The sequence below is a fragment of the Plectrocnemia conspersa genome, unplaced genomic scaffold (genome assembly GCF_051122295.1).
Source record: "Plectrocnemia conspersa isolate PC_06_02 unplaced genomic scaffold, ASM5112229v1 ptg000008l, whole genome shotgun sequence".
NCBI classification, from domain to species: Eukaryota; Metazoa; Arthropoda; class Insecta; order Trichoptera; family Polycentropodidae; genus Plectrocnemia; species Plectrocnemia conspersa.
This window is the reverse complement of record NW_028277172.1, coordinates 5,434,743-5,455,154: the sequence shown is the minus strand read 5'-3', so window position 1 is coordinate 5,455,154 and position 20,412 is coordinate 5,434,743. Positions and strand designations below refer to the sequence as shown.

General features: G+C 28.6%; 3 protein-coding genes and 2 long non-coding RNA genes across 13 annotated transcripts in view; 2 read left to right on the top strand and 3 right to left on the bottom strand.

Annotated features, from left to right (window-relative positions):
* The window catches only part of brp (ELKS/RAB6-interacting/CAST family member bruchpilot), a 105,922-nt gene extending 102,651 nt beyond the window's left edge, over nt 1–3,271 (top strand). For all 7 annotated transcript variants that reach the window (XM_088189471.1, XM_088189463.1, XM_088189472.1 and 4 more), the window contains one exon: nt 1,327–3,271. In XM_088189471.1, coding sequence (XP_088045597.1) covers nt 1,327–1,368 — 42 coding nt within the window. In that variant the 3' untranslated portion in view covers nt 1,369–3,271. The remainder of the gene's footprint in view (nt 1–1,326) is intronic.
* Nucleotides 3,272–8,378: 5,107 nt separating this feature from the next.
* Nucleotides 8,379–10,732, bottom strand: LOC148232806 (protein IMPACT-B-like). Its single transcript, XM_088189462.1, has 6 exons — nt 10,571–10,732; nt 10,269–10,501; nt 10,086–10,209; nt 9,893–10,008; nt 9,589–9,771; nt 8,379–8,680 (listed from the first exon to the last, which is right to left on the bottom strand). The coding sequence occupies exons 1-6, from the start codon at nt 10,589–10,591 to the stop codon at nt 8,587–8,589; spliced, it is 771 nt and encodes a 256-aa protein (XP_088045588.1). The 5' UTR covers nt 10,592–10,732; the 3' UTR covers nt 8,379–8,586.
* A 1,154-nt stretch (nt 10,733–11,886) lies between these two features.
* Nucleotides 11,887–17,008, top strand: LOC148232804 (endoplasmic reticulum metallopeptidase 1-like). Its single transcript, XM_088190728.1, has 17 exons — nt 11,887–12,167; nt 12,229–12,408; nt 12,467–12,623; nt 12,684–12,811; nt 12,887–13,015; nt 13,498–13,612; nt 13,697–13,851; nt 13,929–14,073; nt 14,142–14,213; nt 14,274–14,330; nt 14,632–14,855; nt 14,922–15,102; nt 15,168–15,349; nt 15,421–15,576; nt 16,034–16,233; nt 16,310–16,601; nt 16,664–17,008. The coding sequence occupies exons 1-17, from the start codon at nt 11,919–11,921 to the stop codon at nt 16,832–16,834; spliced, it is 2,793 nt and encodes a 930-aa protein (XP_088046854.1). The 5' UTR covers nt 11,887–11,918; the 3' UTR covers nt 16,835–17,008.
* LOC148232805 (uncharacterized) lies at nt 13,103–15,069 on the bottom strand. The gene is made up of 2 exons (XR_015810514.1): nt 14,932–15,069; nt 13,103–14,846 (listed from the first exon to the last, which is right to left on the bottom strand). It is a non-coding gene; the product is annotated as an uncharacterized LOC148232805 (long non-coding RNA).
* Nucleotides 17,009–17,667: 659 nt separating the features above from the next.
* On the bottom strand, nt 17,668–20,316 carry LOC148232803 (uncharacterized). Of its 3 annotated transcripts, XR_015810517.1 has the most exons (4): nt 19,945–20,316; nt 18,699–18,774; nt 18,589–18,632; nt 17,668–18,477 (listed from the first exon to the last, which is right to left on the bottom strand). It is a non-coding gene; the product is annotated as an uncharacterized LOC148232803 (long non-coding RNA). The 3 variants fall into 3 exon arrangements; XR_015810516.1 differs by having other exon boundaries at nt 17,668–18,632; XR_015810515.1 differs by having other exon boundaries at nt 17,668–18,774.
* Between the last annotated feature and the right edge of the window lie 96 nt (nt 20,317–20,412).

Here is a 20,412-nt window from a genome sequence, read left to right as displayed (position 1 = left end):
AAAAATACAGAAAACGATGACAGTTGGACTATAATTTTTATATATTAAAAATGTATTCCCATCTTCCTTTTAACTCCTTATACTAACCTACAACCTTTGACTAAATCAAATTTTGTGTTTCTTCCTATGATCACATATTATTACAGTTACATAAATTTTTTCTTTTTGTTCTTATATTTCTGCGTATTTATCAAAAAAATCTATGTATTTTTAAAACTTGAAAAAAATATCAGGACCATACATTGAGCGTGAGATCAAATTTTACGCAATTACTTGTTAAAAGCGTATTATTACATTCTATACAAGCGAACGTGACGATCGGAGATTTGGACAGATTAGGACCACTTGCAAATAGATCTAATTAAATGACAGTCGGTGTTTATGCATATATAAAAGGACCAATACAAATGCCAAAAAGTCGGTGAAATGTAGATAGATAATACCCAGATAACAAATATCTGATGACAGGGTTGCCAAATATCCAGCAATTTAAATTATAACAACATCTGTTTCCACCCTAAATCGTCACGTTGGCTCGAAGGTTGTGAGTAGGAAAGAGCAAAAGTATCCTCCTTTATCTTAAAAAAGTATATAGCGTACTCACTGTACTTTTAAAATACTTTGCTTCTGATTTGGAATACACGAGAGTTCAGCCAAACTTTCAATAAGCGGAGCAACACTATGTATCAACCGAGACGTAAAAGACTGAGGAAGCAGTCACTTTCCACTCCATGTAAACTCTAGTTTAGCTATGTAGTTCGAAAACAAACAAATCAATCTAATCTTCAGAGACTATTAGAGATTACTGGACGAGTATCTATACTAACGTAAAAATCATATGTAATTTTATATATGGCATTGATAGTTCAAGAGATATGAGCGTTATTAATTTATCATGCATTACTTTATTTATTTTATTAATTTATTTAACTAATATAGTTATTTTTATATACATATATACACTTAAAAAAATATAATCAAAACATGCATATAAAATATAACGTAAATAAATTTTTTTAAATATTAAAACTAATTTTAATTTTAGCAGAGTATTTAATAAGTTTTTAATAAGAAATAAACATATACATAAATTTAATAGTAGAAATAGAGACAATTTAAGAATAGTTAGGTATAAGAAAATGAGTACGACCAGGGGAATAATGTACGGAGGTGTGAATTTGTATAATTATATTTCTAGGACAATCCACAAAAATAAATATGTAGCGGGTTTGCTCAATGAAATAAAGAAACATCTTCATGCATTAAAAAGTAAATTATAATAATAATAAAAGAGATTATTTAATTTATTTTATTTTATGCTTTCAGTTATGCGAAGACTTTGATGATCTCGGTGGTACTGCTCTCTGAATGCGTAGATCAACACCAGCGTGTCGTAATTAGTTTATAAAAAGTTATTTCTTCTTCCCGTTTTAATTGTTGATATATGATGAACGAAATATTAAGAAGACTTAGACCTTAGTAAATATTCATATATATATAAACGTATATAGTTATTCCATTATTAAATTTGCAGCAAATATTTAAATGTTGTTACACAATATATCATAATGTTTATTTATCCATGAATAAAAAAAGTTAAATAAACTTTATATATGCTGATATATTTATCGTAAACATGCTGTAAAAGATATCATCATTTTGAATGCAATGTGTTCTATATACATATATATAAATATCATTACATATTAAATACATACATACATGTTAATTGTAGTTATATTTCATAATTTTGCAAATGCTCTGGAAGTAAATAAAAAATGAGTGGCTTAACTTTTCTAAAGATAATGATTTTGAGTATCGCTTAATCATCTTGAATCACTAAGATATACTTTTCATTGAGCCTATCCCTAAAGCAATGATATTACGTTACGTGTACCTGAACTGAAGAAGAAATATTTTTTATTAGTTTAAATGCATTGTTGAGCTTTCAATCGTCTTAAAATGCTTAACTGTTGTTAAATTGAGGAGAACGATGAAAATTCTGTACCTTCGTATCTTTGAATCATTACCGATGGTTGTATCAGTGTTTAACCTTTGAAATTCTTAGTCGTTCATTATATATATTGTATGTATGACCCTTCATTGTATTGCAAACTTTCAACTTGACTGAAGTAGTGCTGAACATTGTGTTTTTTGTAATACGATATTATATTTATATATTATTAATAATAGTCAATTTTTCAATAATAATTAACGTATTCTTAAATAAGGGACAATTGATAAAGATTGCAAGTTAAGTTTGGATTTGTTATATATCATTTAACGCTACGCTACGTATTTTGTATATTTATAAACTAAATATACTGTTGTTTTGTGTGTTTTTTTTTCAATAGAAACGCGAGCTATTGTAAGTAAACGATTAAACAAAGACATTTCATGAAGCACAATAAATAGTACTAAGGAGATTATTTTATTTAATAGTTTAACGTGTACGATATTTATATAAAAAAAAAAACAATACGCTATTGTTACGAGTGTGTGTATGTAATTATTTTTGTTGTGAAGCGCATCAAATGATTATCGTGTAACGTGTATATATCACTCTAAATATAAATGTGAAACAATATAACCTAATATCAAACATTAACGTTTATTTAACTTTAAAACTCTTTTTAAAGACATTCATTATTATTATAATACGTATACAAATTTCCTATAATTATGATAACTTACAAAAGCAGACCTCATCGTTCATCAGAAATTAATCGTTAATTTGAGAACTTTAAGCGGGTCCAATTGCGCATCAATTGTTTAAAACAAATCATATCAGTATTTTTTAAACGAGATTCATCGTCGATTATCAAATTGCTTACAATCAATTAACCTACAAGAGCTTAATCATTGTCCTAGTAAAGTTCACTTCAAAACTTTGCATAAAGTTAATCTTCAAAATAAACTGTACATATACATATATAAATATACCTACATTAATGTTTAAAGTATTAAACTTTGAGACGAGTTTACGTAAGTGTTTCTTTTGGGTCATTTTGTGTCCGGTAAATATACATGTATAATCACACGACCCTGCTGTTGTTAAAGTATTCTAAGACTCTCTAAAATAGTAGATTGATGTGTTTTTTTATTATTATTATTATTAATAGAGAGTATTTGAACTAAAATTGTATTGATGTGCTTGAAAAGCCATTTGTAATTAACATATCGAAAGGCTGGCGAGATTGTGAAGTCGTTGACTATTGAAATGCTTGTTCATCTATTCGACAAATGACCTATTAAAACTGTTCATCAAAAATTTGTTTAATTTTTAATGATCCTACAAACAGGGCTTGTTATTCGGAATATTCAACTCGACTATCCAAAAGATTTCGTAGAAGTTGTAAATGATTTGGTGGCATGTATATTTAGGAAGATATGTATTGAAGAATGAGCAATAAACTGCAAAAAAAAAATAAGTAATAAGCCAATATATTGGCTTACAATATTTATACACTTAGATATTTTTATTTATTACAATCACTAGAATCATTCTACTGATTAAAATATATAAGAATTATTCGTTACTTCATTGATTAATTGTTATCAAATACTTTATTGGGTATACATATTAATAGTGTAAAGACCATATTTTATACTGTTACGTAAATAACCATGGAGCATAAATTAATAAACAGTAAACCAATATATTGGCTTTGAAGCATTATATTAATTGATGTTATGCATTTTTAATCATTTAAAAGAATATTTAATTCATTGCTTAATTGAATACATAATAATAGTTAAAGGCTATCTTTTATATGGATAAAATCATTTCAATGATTAAAACATATAATACAGTCAATTTACTAACTTATTATATACCTCAACGTTATATAAATTATGTATATTTATTCTAATCATCAAAATGACTTAAATTCATTTAAGTAAGCTTGTTAACTGTTGTGGAGTATACATATAGACCTAAAGCCAATATATTGGCTTACCATATTTTTTGTATTTAAATCATCAGAATGCCCTATAAGCATGTAAAAGTAAGTCTATTAATTGATCTTGCATCTTTTTAATTATTTAAATGGATTTAAAGTATATACAAAACAATTGCTAACTATTTTTGATTATTATAATCACTAGAATCACTATTGATTATGTATTTAAATAGTTATACAATCCATTACTTGACTGTTTTCAAATACTTTAACTGGAATTCATATTGAAACTGAATGACTTTGATTAATTCAATAAAGTAAGCCTGTTAAATGTTATTCAGTAAATGACTACGGTCAAATAAAAACAGAAAGCCAATATATTGGCTTTATCCATTTTATGTACTCAAATCATTAGAATGATATTATGCATTTTTAATCATTTGAATGATCTTAAGGTATATATATATAAATAGCTATTTCGAATACATTTATTTTTTACTAGCCAATTTGCCTCTAATATAGTAAATACATTCTCCACTGCATGCCAAACATTCCATTTACTACTTCTTAAAAATATTCAATCCAAATTTACTTTCTAAAGTCAGCCTTTACAAATTAACCACCTAAATAAAACCTTATTTTTCACATATCGTATTGATTAGATAAATAACATTGTCATTAGCAAAAAATATACTTTAACCATTTATTAATAAGTCGCTTATATTTATATACATTAAATTACACATATTAATTAATGTTATCCATCCATTTTTATGTTATAAATCAATTTGTTTATATAAAAAACACATTGTTAATATTGCAACTGTTTTAATTTTTCACTCGTGTGTACTTCTGAGCAAAATAAAAAGTAATTTGTATGTTTAGCGAAAGATTTACGAACAATACATAGTTGGATATTTAACATTTAAGAGATTAGATAAAAATGTTTTTTACCAAATGTATAGAAATGTTGTGGTCTAGAAAAATATGTGCTTACACTGTATTATAATATATACAAACCTTTTTCTAAGCATGGATCGTTAACTAATCAATGTATTTTCAGTATTTTTAACGACTTGTTGTGTCTTCAATGCATACGATCACTCTTAGTCAATTTTAATGTTAACATGAAACATTATTGTTTTTATATGTTTCATTCATTATTACCAAACTATTTCGCTTTTGATATAACGAAAAAAGCCTCAAATCGCTAATTCTTATATTAAAATAATATTTTTCTTCTACCTATATTATTATAAAATACCAATATATTTATACTTTTGTCTTCTTTTCTACTACTTAATACTTTTTTATACAATTTAATATTGATAAAGCATTAATTAACATATATATATATTTTTAATATATTTTCTACACTTTATCCTATCGACAACTATGTACTACCTTTACCTGCTATCGAACCTATATTTATAATGATCGCCTATGTTGTGATTTATAATGTTTTATACATGATGTTCATGTAAATTTCACTCATCGATGCGTATGTGTATTATTGAAGACAGATCTCAATACTTAGTACGATTGCCAAGATCGTCCTTTTTTGTGAATAATACTAGACGTTAGGATACAGGTCCACGTTGCGCCGTAAGGTTAGTTAATATTTGATATACCATCACACATTGTTAAGACATTCACATTATTATGTTATTAGTTGTTTGTATAATGTTAACATAATAAATAATAAAAAAAAAATGGGGATTGTGTTGATTGAATAAAAACTGTAATTATGTTAAGCAACGACAATTTTACATGAAGTGTTATTGTTAAATAAAAAACAGATCATCTTCTAATTGTAACGTAATTATAATTAACTGCAATGTCATAGTTATACTTGCGCCTAAAATTCACTACATTATATAAAGTCAATATTAATAAAGTTACCAGTTTTATAATAATATATATGTATACAAATATGTATATGTATATACACATGCATTGTGTGTTAAACTATCAACTTAAAATGTTGAATTAATGGCATGTTTTGATCGCATTAAATATTGGATATTTATTATAAAACATTATACCTAAGAACGATGTATCAAAAGAACTAAGCGTGTGAAAAAAACATTATGAAATGAAATTATTTAAAAAGCACACTTGATCTTTTATTTCTTTCTGCTACGATTAGTTTAACCGATGATGACATTGTATATGGATATAAAAGATAACACAGTCTAGACACATTTCAAATTATAAATAATGATAAGTAGAATTTTTCAGATGAGACTGATCAAAGATATTATGACCCTGTCAGATATAAAAGAAGCTGAAGATAAAGCAGACTAAAAGAAGAGATTACAGATAAGATACAGTGCAGTTTCCTGTTTATTTTTTATCCATAAAAAATATTATTTAATTAAAATAGTTAGCCTGTTACATCCACAACAGTTAAAAAGCTTCTTATATGAACAAAGTAATTTTAGTGATTAGTATATACATACATATAGTTATTCAATAAATTAAATAATATTTTATATATAACTGCTTGATATATTTTATTCATTGGAATGAATGAGCCTTTAACAATTATTTAATCATAAAAACATCAATCTTATACCTAATTTTTACTGCTCTAAATTATTGTTGTATCTTATAAAAACAGGAACATATTTTTTAATTTATTTAAAAATCATTTCAAAAACAAATAAATAACACTCATTGATTTTTCTATAAATTAATATATAATACAAAAACACATTTTTATGATAAAATTTTAGGGGACTGAGCTCTAGGGGGGGTTGACCTCGCGGCCAATGAGACTCCTGGTCGAATCCTATTAGACAGTTTATTATTTTATATTTACAAGTTTGTTAATGGACGAATACGGCGTGACGTTTCTCGTGATGTCGGAGTTCGTGGAGTTGATGATGCTCAGGATGGCTCAAGCTGCATGCGACAGGTGCCAGGAGTGTCAGGTGGAGGTGCGTGGCTGGTTCCTCAGGAAGGCTGCTGGTAGCTCGACTGCCGCTGATTCCGCTCTCTTGTCTCGTGCCTCAGCGTCTCGTCTCTCACTTCACTCTCGTGGATTGTCCTTGGGCCCTCTTCCAAGGTCTTGTGTACCAACTGCGGATCAACTCGGATCAACTGCCGTCTCCTCGTCGGAGTCCGGGCTTATATTCTTTTAGGGGATGCACCCTTGCTGGCCAATCACGCTTGTGCGTCGATCTCCTAGCCAATCGCTGGAGTCGCTTCGTAGAATTCGAGAAATCGGATGTTGCATAATTGGAAGCGAGTTTTTACTTGCTCCGACTTTCGAATTCTACGGAAAGGGTTTGCTGTTGTGATGATTAATTGCATCCGCACCGTTTAGTCACAAAAGGGATACTCTTAGCGACCCGTGTTGTGTGGTCAAAAGAAATCCCTCTTGTGCCATGATGTTTGTCTCATTATTAACAGTGAACATTCTTGGTTACGGGCATTAACAATGAGACAATTGCCCTTTTTTTGTCCGTTACTATTCATGGTGGTCGACAGTCGCCACAAAATAATAATATTAGATTAAAAACAAGATAATACATAAATTAATCGAAAGTTTTCTAAATAATAATATATGGCAAATTTAAGAAATTCATAATATTGTGGCATTCACATGCGCCACGTCAAACTGCTTCCAATAAAAAAAACAAGAAAGAGATGACTCATCTTTGGCTGGGTCGGTAGGGACCAGCAAGGTTAAAATTACCTTATAAAAAGCTAGGAAAACCAAATCTAATGTGATCGATACGAAGCATAATATAAAAATCACTATTTACAATATTCCAGTTACGATAGAAATTAATATACAACATTAGCTCATGTAGTATTCAAACCTACATCTGTCAACTCAACGAGCATGACTTATACAATTGCGCTATCGTATTGTGGCTATACCTAAGTAAGTTTTTTATCTAACAGCTTCACAGTTAGTTCACGGTCTTGATAAGCAAATAAATTAATATAAATTTTATGCATTGAGCATGACAATGTCATCAAGTTTCTTAACCGCGCGTTGCAAATAGTATAATAATTGTTCAGTGGTGATAAACGGTTATATATATTTTGACCATACTCAATAATGTTTATGATATCTCTATTCCTGTTACATAGAAACTGGAATAAAGATATGTATTTTCCTACAAGAACAGAATTTTTAAAGTAAAGTTTTTTTTCATGTTACACCACAATTTTTTATATATGTACGTAATACAGAAATAAAACATTGCTCCAAGTGCGAACTAAACTTTTTTAATTTTTATAAATATTTTAAGTAGTATTATGGTTGCCTCTTTATGAACAAATAGCATGAAATTATGAGTGCGTTAGTATCAGTGAAATTTAAGTAATCTAAATTGTCCTTGGCATGATTAAATAACACAGATTTTTTTAAATAAAATAAAATACATAGAAATTGTAACACAATCTTGTCACATGATAGTATAGAATTTTATCTTACTATTTATATAATAAAATACAGAAAAAGTTTTATAAAATTTATTACAAAATATACAAACATACAATTATTTTACAACTTTTTACAATACCATTAATGTATGAAAATAATAAATATTTATTATAAATAAATAAAAATATCGTTTTAATTTTTGATTTCAATTCCATTATAAAATAATATGAGCTTTACGGACGGAAAGTTCATAATAATAAAAATATATTTTGGTTTGGTAACTTAGTTTTTAATAATACCTGCCTGTACGAGAGCTTGCCGAGCAGCATTGTTTATGTGCCGGAATCTGTGTGGACCTAAATGAATCCCACCATACCTAAAAATATATAATAAATAAATATATTGCATTGTCAAACTTTATACGACACTGTAGAATAAGATTTTTGCTAAAAAGATAAGATAACCTTGTTTAAATGTAACATGCTGATTTTATATATATTATTTGTTTGATACTGATATTATAGTTTAAAAAATTTGCTACAAAATTCATGATTTTTAATTATCTTTAATTGCATGTTTATGATTGATTATTATAAATTATGGTGCATAGTACATTGTTTTATTATAAACATGAAGTCGCATTATAATCATTGAATTAGCGATATGACATTAAAAATAGGTTTCGGGCTCAATTAACACTTTTAAAAATAAAATTTATTTATGGCCTGACAAATGCTAAAATTAAAATTAACGCATAAATACTAAAATAAAAATACGTTGGAACCCCATCACTAAACATAATTGCTTACACCAAGACTTTTATTCGATACTTCGGTAGCTGCAGTGGAACTGCCGCCTGGGCTTCGCCCTTGCCCTGCCGGGCTTCCTATAAGCAACTGCGTCCCACAATAAATACATACAATAACAAAAACTACCAAGCCACACCAATTACATTTATTTATGTATGTTCTTCAAGATTTGCGTCAAACCATTAGTTGTCTTTTCACCAATAAATATGGTTAAGCGAAATTTTTTGTCATTAGTGGAAGCAACTCATATGATTCCATACTATTACTTCATTAGAAAGAGATACGTTAGTGTGGTTTAACAGTATGGCCATTGGTCTAAGTTATAAATAAGATCGGCAATATCTTATTATCAAATTGATTGGATAGGGAACTATTGATACAGCAGTAATCGGCATTTAATTGTACATGTAAATTAAGTTATGATTTCTTTTTACACAATGTAATTTAAAAATTTATATATGTTTAAAAAAAATACCATCTTGAAACGACAACGACGACATTATCTAGGTGTAGAATTTCCAAAAGATACAACAATTTGCTACCAGCTGCTCTCTCCCCATCATCTTCACAATTGTGATGTTGACCACAACGCCAGGCTATTATATTATGAGTTGCTTCTGCGATTTTCCTTTCTTTCATCAGCTCTTGAAAGACAACACTGAAAATATGAACGGCGATTATAAAAACTTATGAAGCTGAGAATAGACAAAAATTAATAAGAAGACCTTAATGGCCTTCGAAGAAAGAGTGTTTTGTGAACCATGAAATATAAAACTTACTCTACATCTCCAGGATGTTTTATAACAGCGACATGTGCTTGAAAATGGCTCTTTCTATCTTCTATTATGTTACCGTGTATAATCTCTGGGCAAATCTGAGTAGTTATCTTGATATTCTAATAATATAAATCACATATAACAGTTTTTAACTATTTTATACATACACTGTATTTATTATATTATATGTACATACTTGAAAGTCTTCGCTCAATGAGTATTGAATTTTATCTTCTTCAGTATTTTGTAAGGTTGACTCTTCTAAAATCTCTCGTGCTTTTTCGATCCATTGAAATAGTATAGTTTGTCCAATATTTTCTCTATAAAACAAATCACATTTTAAATGCTTATAAGACATTGATATTAACAATCAACTTACAAATATAATTCATTTAAAGCATTATAAATCTTGTTTTTTTGTAGTTTGTGTAAAGAAGGCGCTGATAACTCGCACACAGGAGGAGACGAAGATGGATAGTCTTTTGGTAATGTGAAATATAAACTTAACGTAATATCACCGCTGATTAAATCAATGTTATAACTATTGGTCGAATCCACGTCTGCTTTCCATTCACTAGCGTAAATACTACTTAATGCTTCTATTTCTTCACACTGTGAAAAGATATCGATTATGTATTACATATTTTAATTTAATTTAACTTAACATATTGTAATAAATACCTGTTGTGTTAAATCGTCCATATTTGAGCAATTTAGTTATTGTTTACTTTTACTACATCACTTTGTATTAGAAATTGTGTTTCTAATGATAATATATACGTAATATTGAATTTTCAAATACAAAACAGTGTTATCAATGTGACATATGGAGATAAATGCAGAAGGTCTGGTATTGCCAGAGTGAAAAAAAAATTGGCAGTTTTCAATCGTCGGCGGGGTAATAAGGAACACATTAAAACTATTTTTTTTAAATAATAATATTGTATTACAATATTATTTAACCCTTTTAAAATAAATATTTATAATAACAAAAACTTATTTTTAGCACGGCGTACTTTGAAATATTAAAAAACTAAATAATAATGATATATTGTTTACGCTTCAAATTAAAATAAATAGATAAGTGAGAGAATATGGCTTAATATTGCCTCACAATCTTATCACTATATCTGACACAATAAATAAACCCTGACATTATTTTATAAAAAAATTATTTCCCCCCCCCCCCTCTTATCTAAATGCATCACAATGTAAAACTTATTATACGTAATAAGTAAATTAAGTGATACCAGTAATAGTATTAATTTTTGAATTTAAATATTACTGACGTGACATTAAAAAATGTATTGCTTCCAAAAATACATTATTTTTTAATCAGATTGATGAATATGTGGAGTATAATTTTAGAAAAAATGGAGAATATATAATTTAATAAAAGTATCGCATGTTTTAATTTTTAACTCATTTGAAAATCATCTTAAAAAACGCAAAGACTGAAAAATCTACTAAATACATTAAGGTAAAAATCGGCTGACATGTGTTATTCTGCATTAAATGCTCTTTTTTATAGTCCCAGCGACCGCCCAAGTAGGACGCATGTAAGATTTGATCGCATATCCATATTACAGTAGAAATTAATTTTAATTTACATCTGTTTGTTTCGTTTTTCCTTCAATTCATCCTCTCAAAATTGTCTCTTGAACGTAGCAAGAAGTCACAAGAATAAGCATATAGATTTATTCATTGATTTAAAACCTTTGGACAGCCCTGCTACATAACCTTATATAAACATAATAAAATAAGCTTATGGTTTTAAAAACAAAAATAAGTGGTTTAAATGATTAAATTGAGCATTTAATCCATTAAATTAATGTCTCGTGAGATTTTTAAAATATTTAATAATCCCTACGGATTTTATGATAATAAAATATTCAATGCCAGTGCACGATATTTGAGTACAGCATCTATCTATTGTGCGTTACATAAAGATAATAATTTCGTATATAAAAGCCACTGAAACAGCTGTTGCATTTTCTTAATCACTAGAAGTTATATTCAATTAGTTTCAATGAAAGTGAGTGACCTAGAAACTGAAAAAGATGTGGACGATCTACGGTCAGAATCTAAAACAAATGTATCTACATCAAAAGTTGCATCTTCAAATGAAGAAAAAGATCCAGAAAGACAAGATCAAAAGCTTGACTACAAATTTTCATGGTATTGGGCTATCTTAGCTGTGCTATCAGGATGTTTACTTTATTATCTAGTTCATTACAATGACTATATCCTGCCAAGAGTAATAACCAAAGATGATGTTGTAAGTTATTTATATTTATATTTTAATAAATTTTCTGTGACATTAATCTTTTATTTAATAGAAATTACATCCATCATTGTTCAGTGGTGAGATTTCTAAGGAATATTTGATAAAGCTCGTCTCTTTGGGTCCTCGGACCTTTGGAAGTTCTTCAAATCAAATAGCAACACCAGAATTATTAAGAAATGAGATCAATGATCTGATAAGTCAAGCGCACTCATTACATTCCATTAAGATGTTGGTAAGTTTTAAAATATATGATTAAATCAAATGTGTTTCTAATGAAATGTTAATTGTAGAAACAGATTGGTAGTGGAGGATATCGTATTGGTACCTCAATGCCATATTCTAGCATATATAATGACATTGTAAATGTGATTGTAATGTTCGAAGGAACCATAGGAAAACATAGCGTTTTGGTTAACTGCCACTTTGACACCGTACCTGAGACTGATGGTTAAAACTTAACATTTCATATAATAAAAAAGTGTTTTATTAAAAAATTATAATCTTTAGGAGCTACCGATGATGGTATATCGTGTGCTGTTATGCTAGAAATGATCCGAGCTTTATCGTCTGATACAAAACGTTATCAACATAATATTATCTTCCTTTTCAATGGAGCAGAAGAAGTTGGTTTAGTGGTAATTTAAATATATATATAATATTAAGTTAAATTAAAAATGTATATACATAAGCAGTACGTTAATTCTTTCCAGGGTTCTCGATTATTTTTAGACCATGAATGGAGCAAAAACATAAAAGCAGTTGTGAATTTGGAAGGTGGAGGATCTGGAGGAAAACCAGTTTTGGCTCGTTCAGGTCCAAAACATCCCTGGTTGTTTAATGTCAGTATTAATTTAATAATGTTATATAGTAGTACATTAGTTAATCAAGGGCTTGAAGTGAAAAAGGGCAAAAAAATATCAATAATATATTATTTATCTGTTTATTTTTTTAATTTAATGTTATAAAAAATGGTTTAATAAAATAAATATACATCTGACACAAATCATTACAATATATGATGTCGGACATCGTGTTTCATACATTTTGAAACATTATCATTAGATATAATATTACTAAACACTAAAATACATAGTTATACTAAACAACCAGTTAACTATTATACATACATACATATGTTCCTTTATAAATATATAATTCTTATTTGGAAAATAAGACTCAGATTTAAATAAAAAGCATTATGTATCATGTATCATAATTAATATTGCAAATGATTTTGGATACTATAAAAACAATATTTTAAAATAACTGTTACATCAATTTTGTGGAAAAAATGTTATAGTTTAATATTATATATTTTTAGTATTATGCGAAACATGCTCCTTATCCACATGCTCTCGTTTTCACTGAAGATCTGTTTTATATTGTGCCATCAGAAAGTGACTTCAGAAATTTCAGAGACGTTGGAAATATTCCTGGTACTAAATATTACTTATTACATGTACTACATACATACAAGGGAAAATGTTTATCTAATCAAAATTACATTTAATACATTTAAGGCTTGGATGTTGTATTTTTAAGAAACGGCTATGTTTATCATACAAAATATGATAAAGAGGAATACATATTAGCTGAAAGTCATCAACATATGGGAGAGAATTATTTGGCAGTAGTCAGAGCTTTGGGCGACGCTCAAGAGTTCTACAAAAACGATGTTATATATGAAACTATTTTATATATATAACATACAATGTGATATAATACTAGATAATCTAATTTATCTTTTTGTAGATATCAAAAGGTGAAGTGTCTTACTATGACTATCTTGGATGGTTCATATTTACCTATTCGCAAAAAGCTGCGATTGCATTAAACGTAATCGTTACAATTCTTGTTATTTTTAGCATTATGGTATTTATCGGTAGACTGATTAAATGTAAGATATTAAAAAATTATAAAAATTACAGTATTTTTGATGAACATTATTGATTGTTTAATTAACAGGGCGCTGGGTAATCGCTGCCACGAAATGTAACATTCTTGGGAAAATATTGAAGAATTATAAAGAAAATGAGTGTATGTCAAATATAATAATTGACAAGTTTACATCAAAATAAAATTAATTATAAATTTTAGGTGGTGAAGGTGGAAAAGAGGATTTAATGGAAGCATTCCAAACGGATGGTTATAAATGTATGTCTTATTATTCATTAAAAATAATATAGCATAAATTGTGTATTAAATACAATATCTGCTTCACTGCGATAATGCACCAGCTAGCACCACAGCTTGTGCTAATAATTTTTTTCATTGAACTTATTTAAAAAATCTATTTGTTTAGACTTTATGATGTACATGTTTATAATTAAAATAGAAGAGCTATCCATTGTTTTTTTTATTAACATGCTGGTTGTTTGCTTATTCAAAATATAACAATATTTGATTGATTAAATTACTATATTTAAAAATAAATTAACTTATCTTATTTTTACAGATGCACCTTTGATAGAATTTGGTATATTCGCAAGCGCTAGATTACTCGGAATGCTCTCTGCCACTTTTGTAACTATAATTGTAAGTCTTATAATAGACACTGCTGCTTTTCTGAAAATGCCATGGTTCTCAAACGTATGGCTCATATTTCCCATCTATTGGTGTCCATGTTTAGTGGTATATTCTTTGGTGCCCATTTTGATCGAAAAATATAGACTAAAAAAGGTATACTTTTTACTTAAAATTACTCTCAATAAAATAAATAAATAAAATCTAATTATAAATATTTAGAAACACATACCTTTAACCATTGCTTGCCAAATGAGCATACTGGCAGCTCAAGTACCATTCATCTTTATATTTTTTATCGGCACCTGTATGGGACTTAGATCAACATCGATTCTCTTTCTACCAATGCTCACAGCAGTCATAATTAATCTAATCACTCACTTGACTCCATTGTGCTACACAAGTTAGTACAATTTAAATAATTTTAATAATAAATATTCTGTATTTATCTTATAATTTAACTTTCAGCACATAAATGGATTTGGGTGCATCTCATCTTACATATTCCTGTAACTCTTATGTCCATGCACGTCGTACTTTTTCTATATGTTGTAATGATACCAGTATCTGGTAGATCTGGAGTACAGAATTCTGATTTGAATATTGCTGTCTTCACTACATTATTCTGTTTTTTGATCACTTACTTTTTGGTGAGTTGAAAAATAGTATTTCATGTTATTTTAAATAAATACATAATAACAAAGATTATAAATTTAAATAGGTTCCTCTTGTGTTATTTGTGAGAAGATCGAGAATTATTTACATTACTCTATCTACATTTTCAATAGTTATGATCATATTATCTTTGACGACTAAAGTTGGACATCCATATAGAGCTGGACCTAGCAATCCAGTGCCACAAAGATTTTGGATAATGGTAATTATGAAAATATTGTACATATACTATTAAATTATCTTATTAGATCTCTTTTTAATTATTGTGTGGATATTCTGGCTGTGGACCAACCAAATAGAGTTTTGCTGCTTTTTTTCATTTTGTTTGAAATGGTTGTTGGAATGACCTCAATATAAAATAATGTACATGTGGTTAACATCCCGCAATTTTAAATGCCATGTTTTTATTTTTTCTAAATTATTTCTAGAATTATTTTTGTAATCATTATTGTTTCATATGATAAAAAAATTGCATCTTTCTGTATCCTAATCCGACTTTTTTTATTGGGGTTATTAAAAACACTATACTTATAAAATATTTTGTTCTATGCCAATATTATTACATATCTTAATATTTTTAGGTGAATTTTTTATCTAATAATACAATTATAAGTAGAGAGAGAGAATAAAGCTTATTTTTATGTACTATATTTTTTCAGCATACTACTCGCGAATTCAGAAATGAAACAGGCGATATTCGCAGACTGGAGAATGGATTTTATGTCATGAACTGGGATGCAAATAGTCCTCAGACAATACCCGAGAGTCAAAGAAAGAACTTGGTGTCACTAGAAGAAGATTGTTTAAAAGAGCACTATTGTGGTGTACCGCATTATTTTACAAGAACTGTTCGATATGGGTAATTATCGCATATTCTAATAACTAACATTATTTTTGATATACATATGTATTTAACAAAAATATTTCAACAATAGCCCAAAAAACAGTTGGATTCCTGCTCCTCCGCCAATTCAACCGATTCCAACTGAGCTAACATCAGAGAAGAGTTGCGATAACTCGTCAACAATATGCACATTTACCTTTACATTGAAAGGTCCTGCTCGAATGACAGTTACATTTGCAACAAAACCCGGAGCTAAGCTTATCGAATGGAGTCTTCCTCCAAAACCACTACCAACGCATATAAGAAATGGAAGACCGCATTATTTTATTCATTTAGTAAGAGGCGATTCAACTAAGGAATACAAAATGAACTTAACATTTGAGGTAAGAATATATGCAGTTTGTCTATTTATTAATAAAAAAATATTTATTAAATTCAATTTAAGGTTTCTGAAGAACAATTGTATGGTACACCTATTATGGATCTGGGTGTTTCTGGTAATCATGCTTATCATGAAAATTGGAGGACTGAGCCTTTTAAATCTTTTTTGAACTCTTTACCAGTATGGGCTGATGTGATGGGTTGGATAAGTGTTTATAAAAATTATGTATTTTAACAATTTAATAGTTATTTGTAATACTGTAAATAAAATTAAAATTTACTAGAAATAATAGTACTGTAAAAAATCTATAAATATTAATTGTATAGTTCATTGTACTGTAATATTTAATAATCTATAATATAATTGTTCTAAGCCATATTTTTAAATGAAATATTCTCTGTTTAACTTTCTACTCACTAAATTGTATCTCTTTGTATGAACGGTGTATAATAATACATGAAACAAAGGAAATATATTTAATCATAATTAATAAAAAAAAAAAAAAAAGATGGCACAATGATTTTCGAACCTCCGTTAATGAATTCTTTTGTTTTCAACCAATGAAAAATAAGCATATAAAACAAGATGGCCGACAGTAACGTGACAACAGTTGTAAATAATTTTGCTACGTGACAATAATTTTCATTATTTTGGCATGTGCGTTGTTCAATTTGACTGAATATAAATAATCGGATTGCAAATTAACTAGGTATGTTATAACTATGAAAATGAAATATATACATGTGTGTAAGGATTATATGAATACATTGATTAAACTAGATAACAATCTTCGTAATGAAATCTTCAAATTTTCAATTCCCGTCGACGGACTCTGAGGCCGAAAAGTGAGTTTTTCCTTTTACAATACATAAAAATTATCTATGCTTCTGATTTAATGCACATATTTGTTAGATTTGACGTATTTCAAATACACCAGGTACCTTTTAAACGTGAACGTGTAATATATCCTTAGTATGTATGAGAATTGAAAGTTAATGTCGATCAAATCGGTGCCGTCGCAGTCGGAACGCTATAGATATCAGCCAACGGACCAGTGGCGTAGCTATGGGGGGGCGGAGGGGGCGGGCCGCCCCGGGCGGCACTTGCTTGGGGGCGGCATAGTCGCGATGGGATCGTCTAGTGTGGTACCCTGAATGCACTAAAACATATATAAATCCACGAATAATCGAATTTATTATTTTAAGAAATGCTGATTTTATGACCCTGCAAAAAATGTATGGGGGGGGGGGCGGCAATTTTAAGGATCGCCCTGGGCGGCACATAGCCTAGCTACGCCACTGCAACGGACAGCTTATTATTGTGTACTTTTTTGGATGTTATTTAATAGACATTTTACAATGATTATAAATATATGATTGCATACCTGGAATAATCGATAGCCAAAATAGTGAGTTATTTTTAATTCCGATGTGGCAAAATATGTATCTACGCCATAGTTTTTTAGCAATTTTTCTTCTGTGCAATCATTTCTCTTTTGGAACAACCAAATTCAGGATATTCAGTTACATCAAACTTATGTAGTATGTTCTTTATAAAAAGATAATTCTTGCTGACAGTGACTTCAACTTTTTGTTTATATATACCAATTCTATGTTGTCATCATATAGGTCAGCAAATTGTTCTATCATTGCTTCTGAAAAATAATTAAAAACAATCTTAAACATTGAACACATTATTACTACTAATTAATAAAATTTAAACGACAACCGAAGAACAGAATTGACGGAAGTTACTGTAGAAAATTAAACCCGTAGATTGGCATCTCTTAATTTTCTTCAAAATTGTCGTAATATGTCATATATTAATTGTTTGCCATACGTAATGTTATTACATCTATCATAGCTTCTGAAAATTTACTGTAAACAATACTATATACTGGGTAAAATGTAACTTTTTGTTTACACTAATACGAGATTTTTCATTATTACTAGCATTGTAATATGCTTAATTAACTTTGGTATGTATACCTTTAATTGCCAAATCACCGCCGTTTGTTTTTTAATATTAGATCCTGGAAAGTCAATGGTAATTTTGTTATAATAACCGTGATATATTATTCATAAAACCAAACACTTACTGGCACACTCATAATTTATAATTTTAATAATAGTCTATAATTCCAATGCTACACTTTGAATCATCTTCAATTGACACTGTAAGAAAAACGCCGTGATTATAACATATTTCACTGTTTATTTAATTGCACAGAAAAGGGCGTAGCGAGCGCTTGCCAGATGACAGATGAACTGTCACATGTAAGCAAATTTAAAAGGGAAATCCCGGTTTTGGGTGCGCTTGAGAACGAACTACGAAATTGATTTTAACAATTTAAATTGTAAAACACTTATCAAAATATGTATAAAAATCATCAAATTCTAAAAAAAATATTTTTTAAAATATGTTTAGTTTCTACGGTATTTAAAATATCATATAAATAATGTGGATTTGTATTAGCTTCTCTTAACATAAAAAATATGTACTTAATTTTGGTGAATTTTTAAAATTTTGTTCGAAAAAAAATTTTCAACAAAAAGGGGCAAAGTTTCAAAATAAGTACTATTCATTACCAACCAACTACTAAACACATAGTGTTGCAAAAATCCCTCTTACTGACGCCTTTGAAAGGAAACTACACAAAATTGTATAGCACTAATTTAAATATTATGTAAATCTTAAAGTTTCAGAATAAAATTTCAAGATTTATCCAAAATTTTTTTTAACCTTAAAAATATTTTAATTTTATTATGGATTTTAAATATTCTTAATTTATTATAAATTTTAAATATGTTTAGTTTATTATTAATTTTAAATAAAGTGAAAACTTTTTGCACTTATTAATTATTAAAATATATAATGCTGCGCAGAAAAAAACACTTTACTTTAAAAAATAAATAAATCAAAACATTTTTTAATAAAAATAGACAAAGATCTCAAAATTATTAATATTTTTAAAGCGCACTTTTGGTCTAAAGTAACAGATTATGTGCTTGATATTTTCAGTTTATTGTTTCTTTCTAATTAGTAAATGTAATTAAAAACTGGCTTTTATATTTACACATAAAACATATAAACAACAAAAACATAATAACAAAAAAATCCTATTACTAAAATTTAAATTTATGATAAATTTGTGTTATATACAGCTTTAAAATAGGCCCTCAAACATCTAAAATACGCTAAAACACAATCAATGACTTATAATCACTCTCATTGCACCAAATATATGTGATTGATTGTGTTGTAGCGTCAGTAAGATGTAACAAACTAGTTTTTAATATAATGTAATACGTGTAACATTATTATCGACCTCTGCATAAACTCACCGAAGTATGCCGATACGCTGCAGTTTCTCGATGATAACCGTTATTGCAGCCAGGCGCGTACGGTGAGATACATTCCCTTTCGCTCGCTCGCGTGTTAGTGACGAGAGTGAGTGAGAAGAAGTGAGCGTTCGAAACGCATGTAACGCACTCTCGTCACTTAACAAGCAAGCGAGCGAGCGAAAGGGAATGTATTTCACCGTACGCACCTGCTGGCAAAACACTCTCAGGAGTAACACCCACAACTGCACTCTTACGCAAATAACCATAACTATTTCTACGCACAAACTTTTGGTTATCACTATAACACTAACTACCTAATAAAGTTATTTAACAATCATAATTGACACAGAATGTACTGTATTACACACAAATAGTTTGAGAAACGATGCGCTGGCTCTAACGCGCGACGTTTTAAAAACGTCTCAGTATATACAAAATATATAACATTACTAACATTAATAATCTAAC

Coding starts and splice junctions, on each gene's coding strand:
- LOC148232804 (XM_088190728.1), top strand. CDS start 11,919: ATGAAAGTGAGTGACCTAGAAACTGAAAAAGATGTGGACGATCTACGG. Junction 12,409..12,466: donor TACATTCCATTAAGATGTTG/GTAAGTTTTAAA, acceptor TGTTAATTGTAG/AAACAGATTGGTAGTGGAGG. Junction 15,350..15,420: donor TTTTGATCACTTACTTTTTG/GTGAGTTGAAAA, acceptor AAATTTAAATAG/GTTCCTCTTGTGTTATTTGT.
- LOC148232806 (XM_088189462.1), bottom strand. CDS start 10,591: ATGGACGATTTAACACAACAG. Junction 10,210..10,268: donor GCTTTAAATGAATTATATTT/GTAAGTTGATTG, acceptor TTTGTTTTATAG/AGAAAATATTGGACAAACTA. Junction 10,009..10,085: donor CATTGAGCGAAGACTTTCAA/GTATGTACATAT, acceptor TTATATTATTAG/AATATCAAGATAACTACTCA.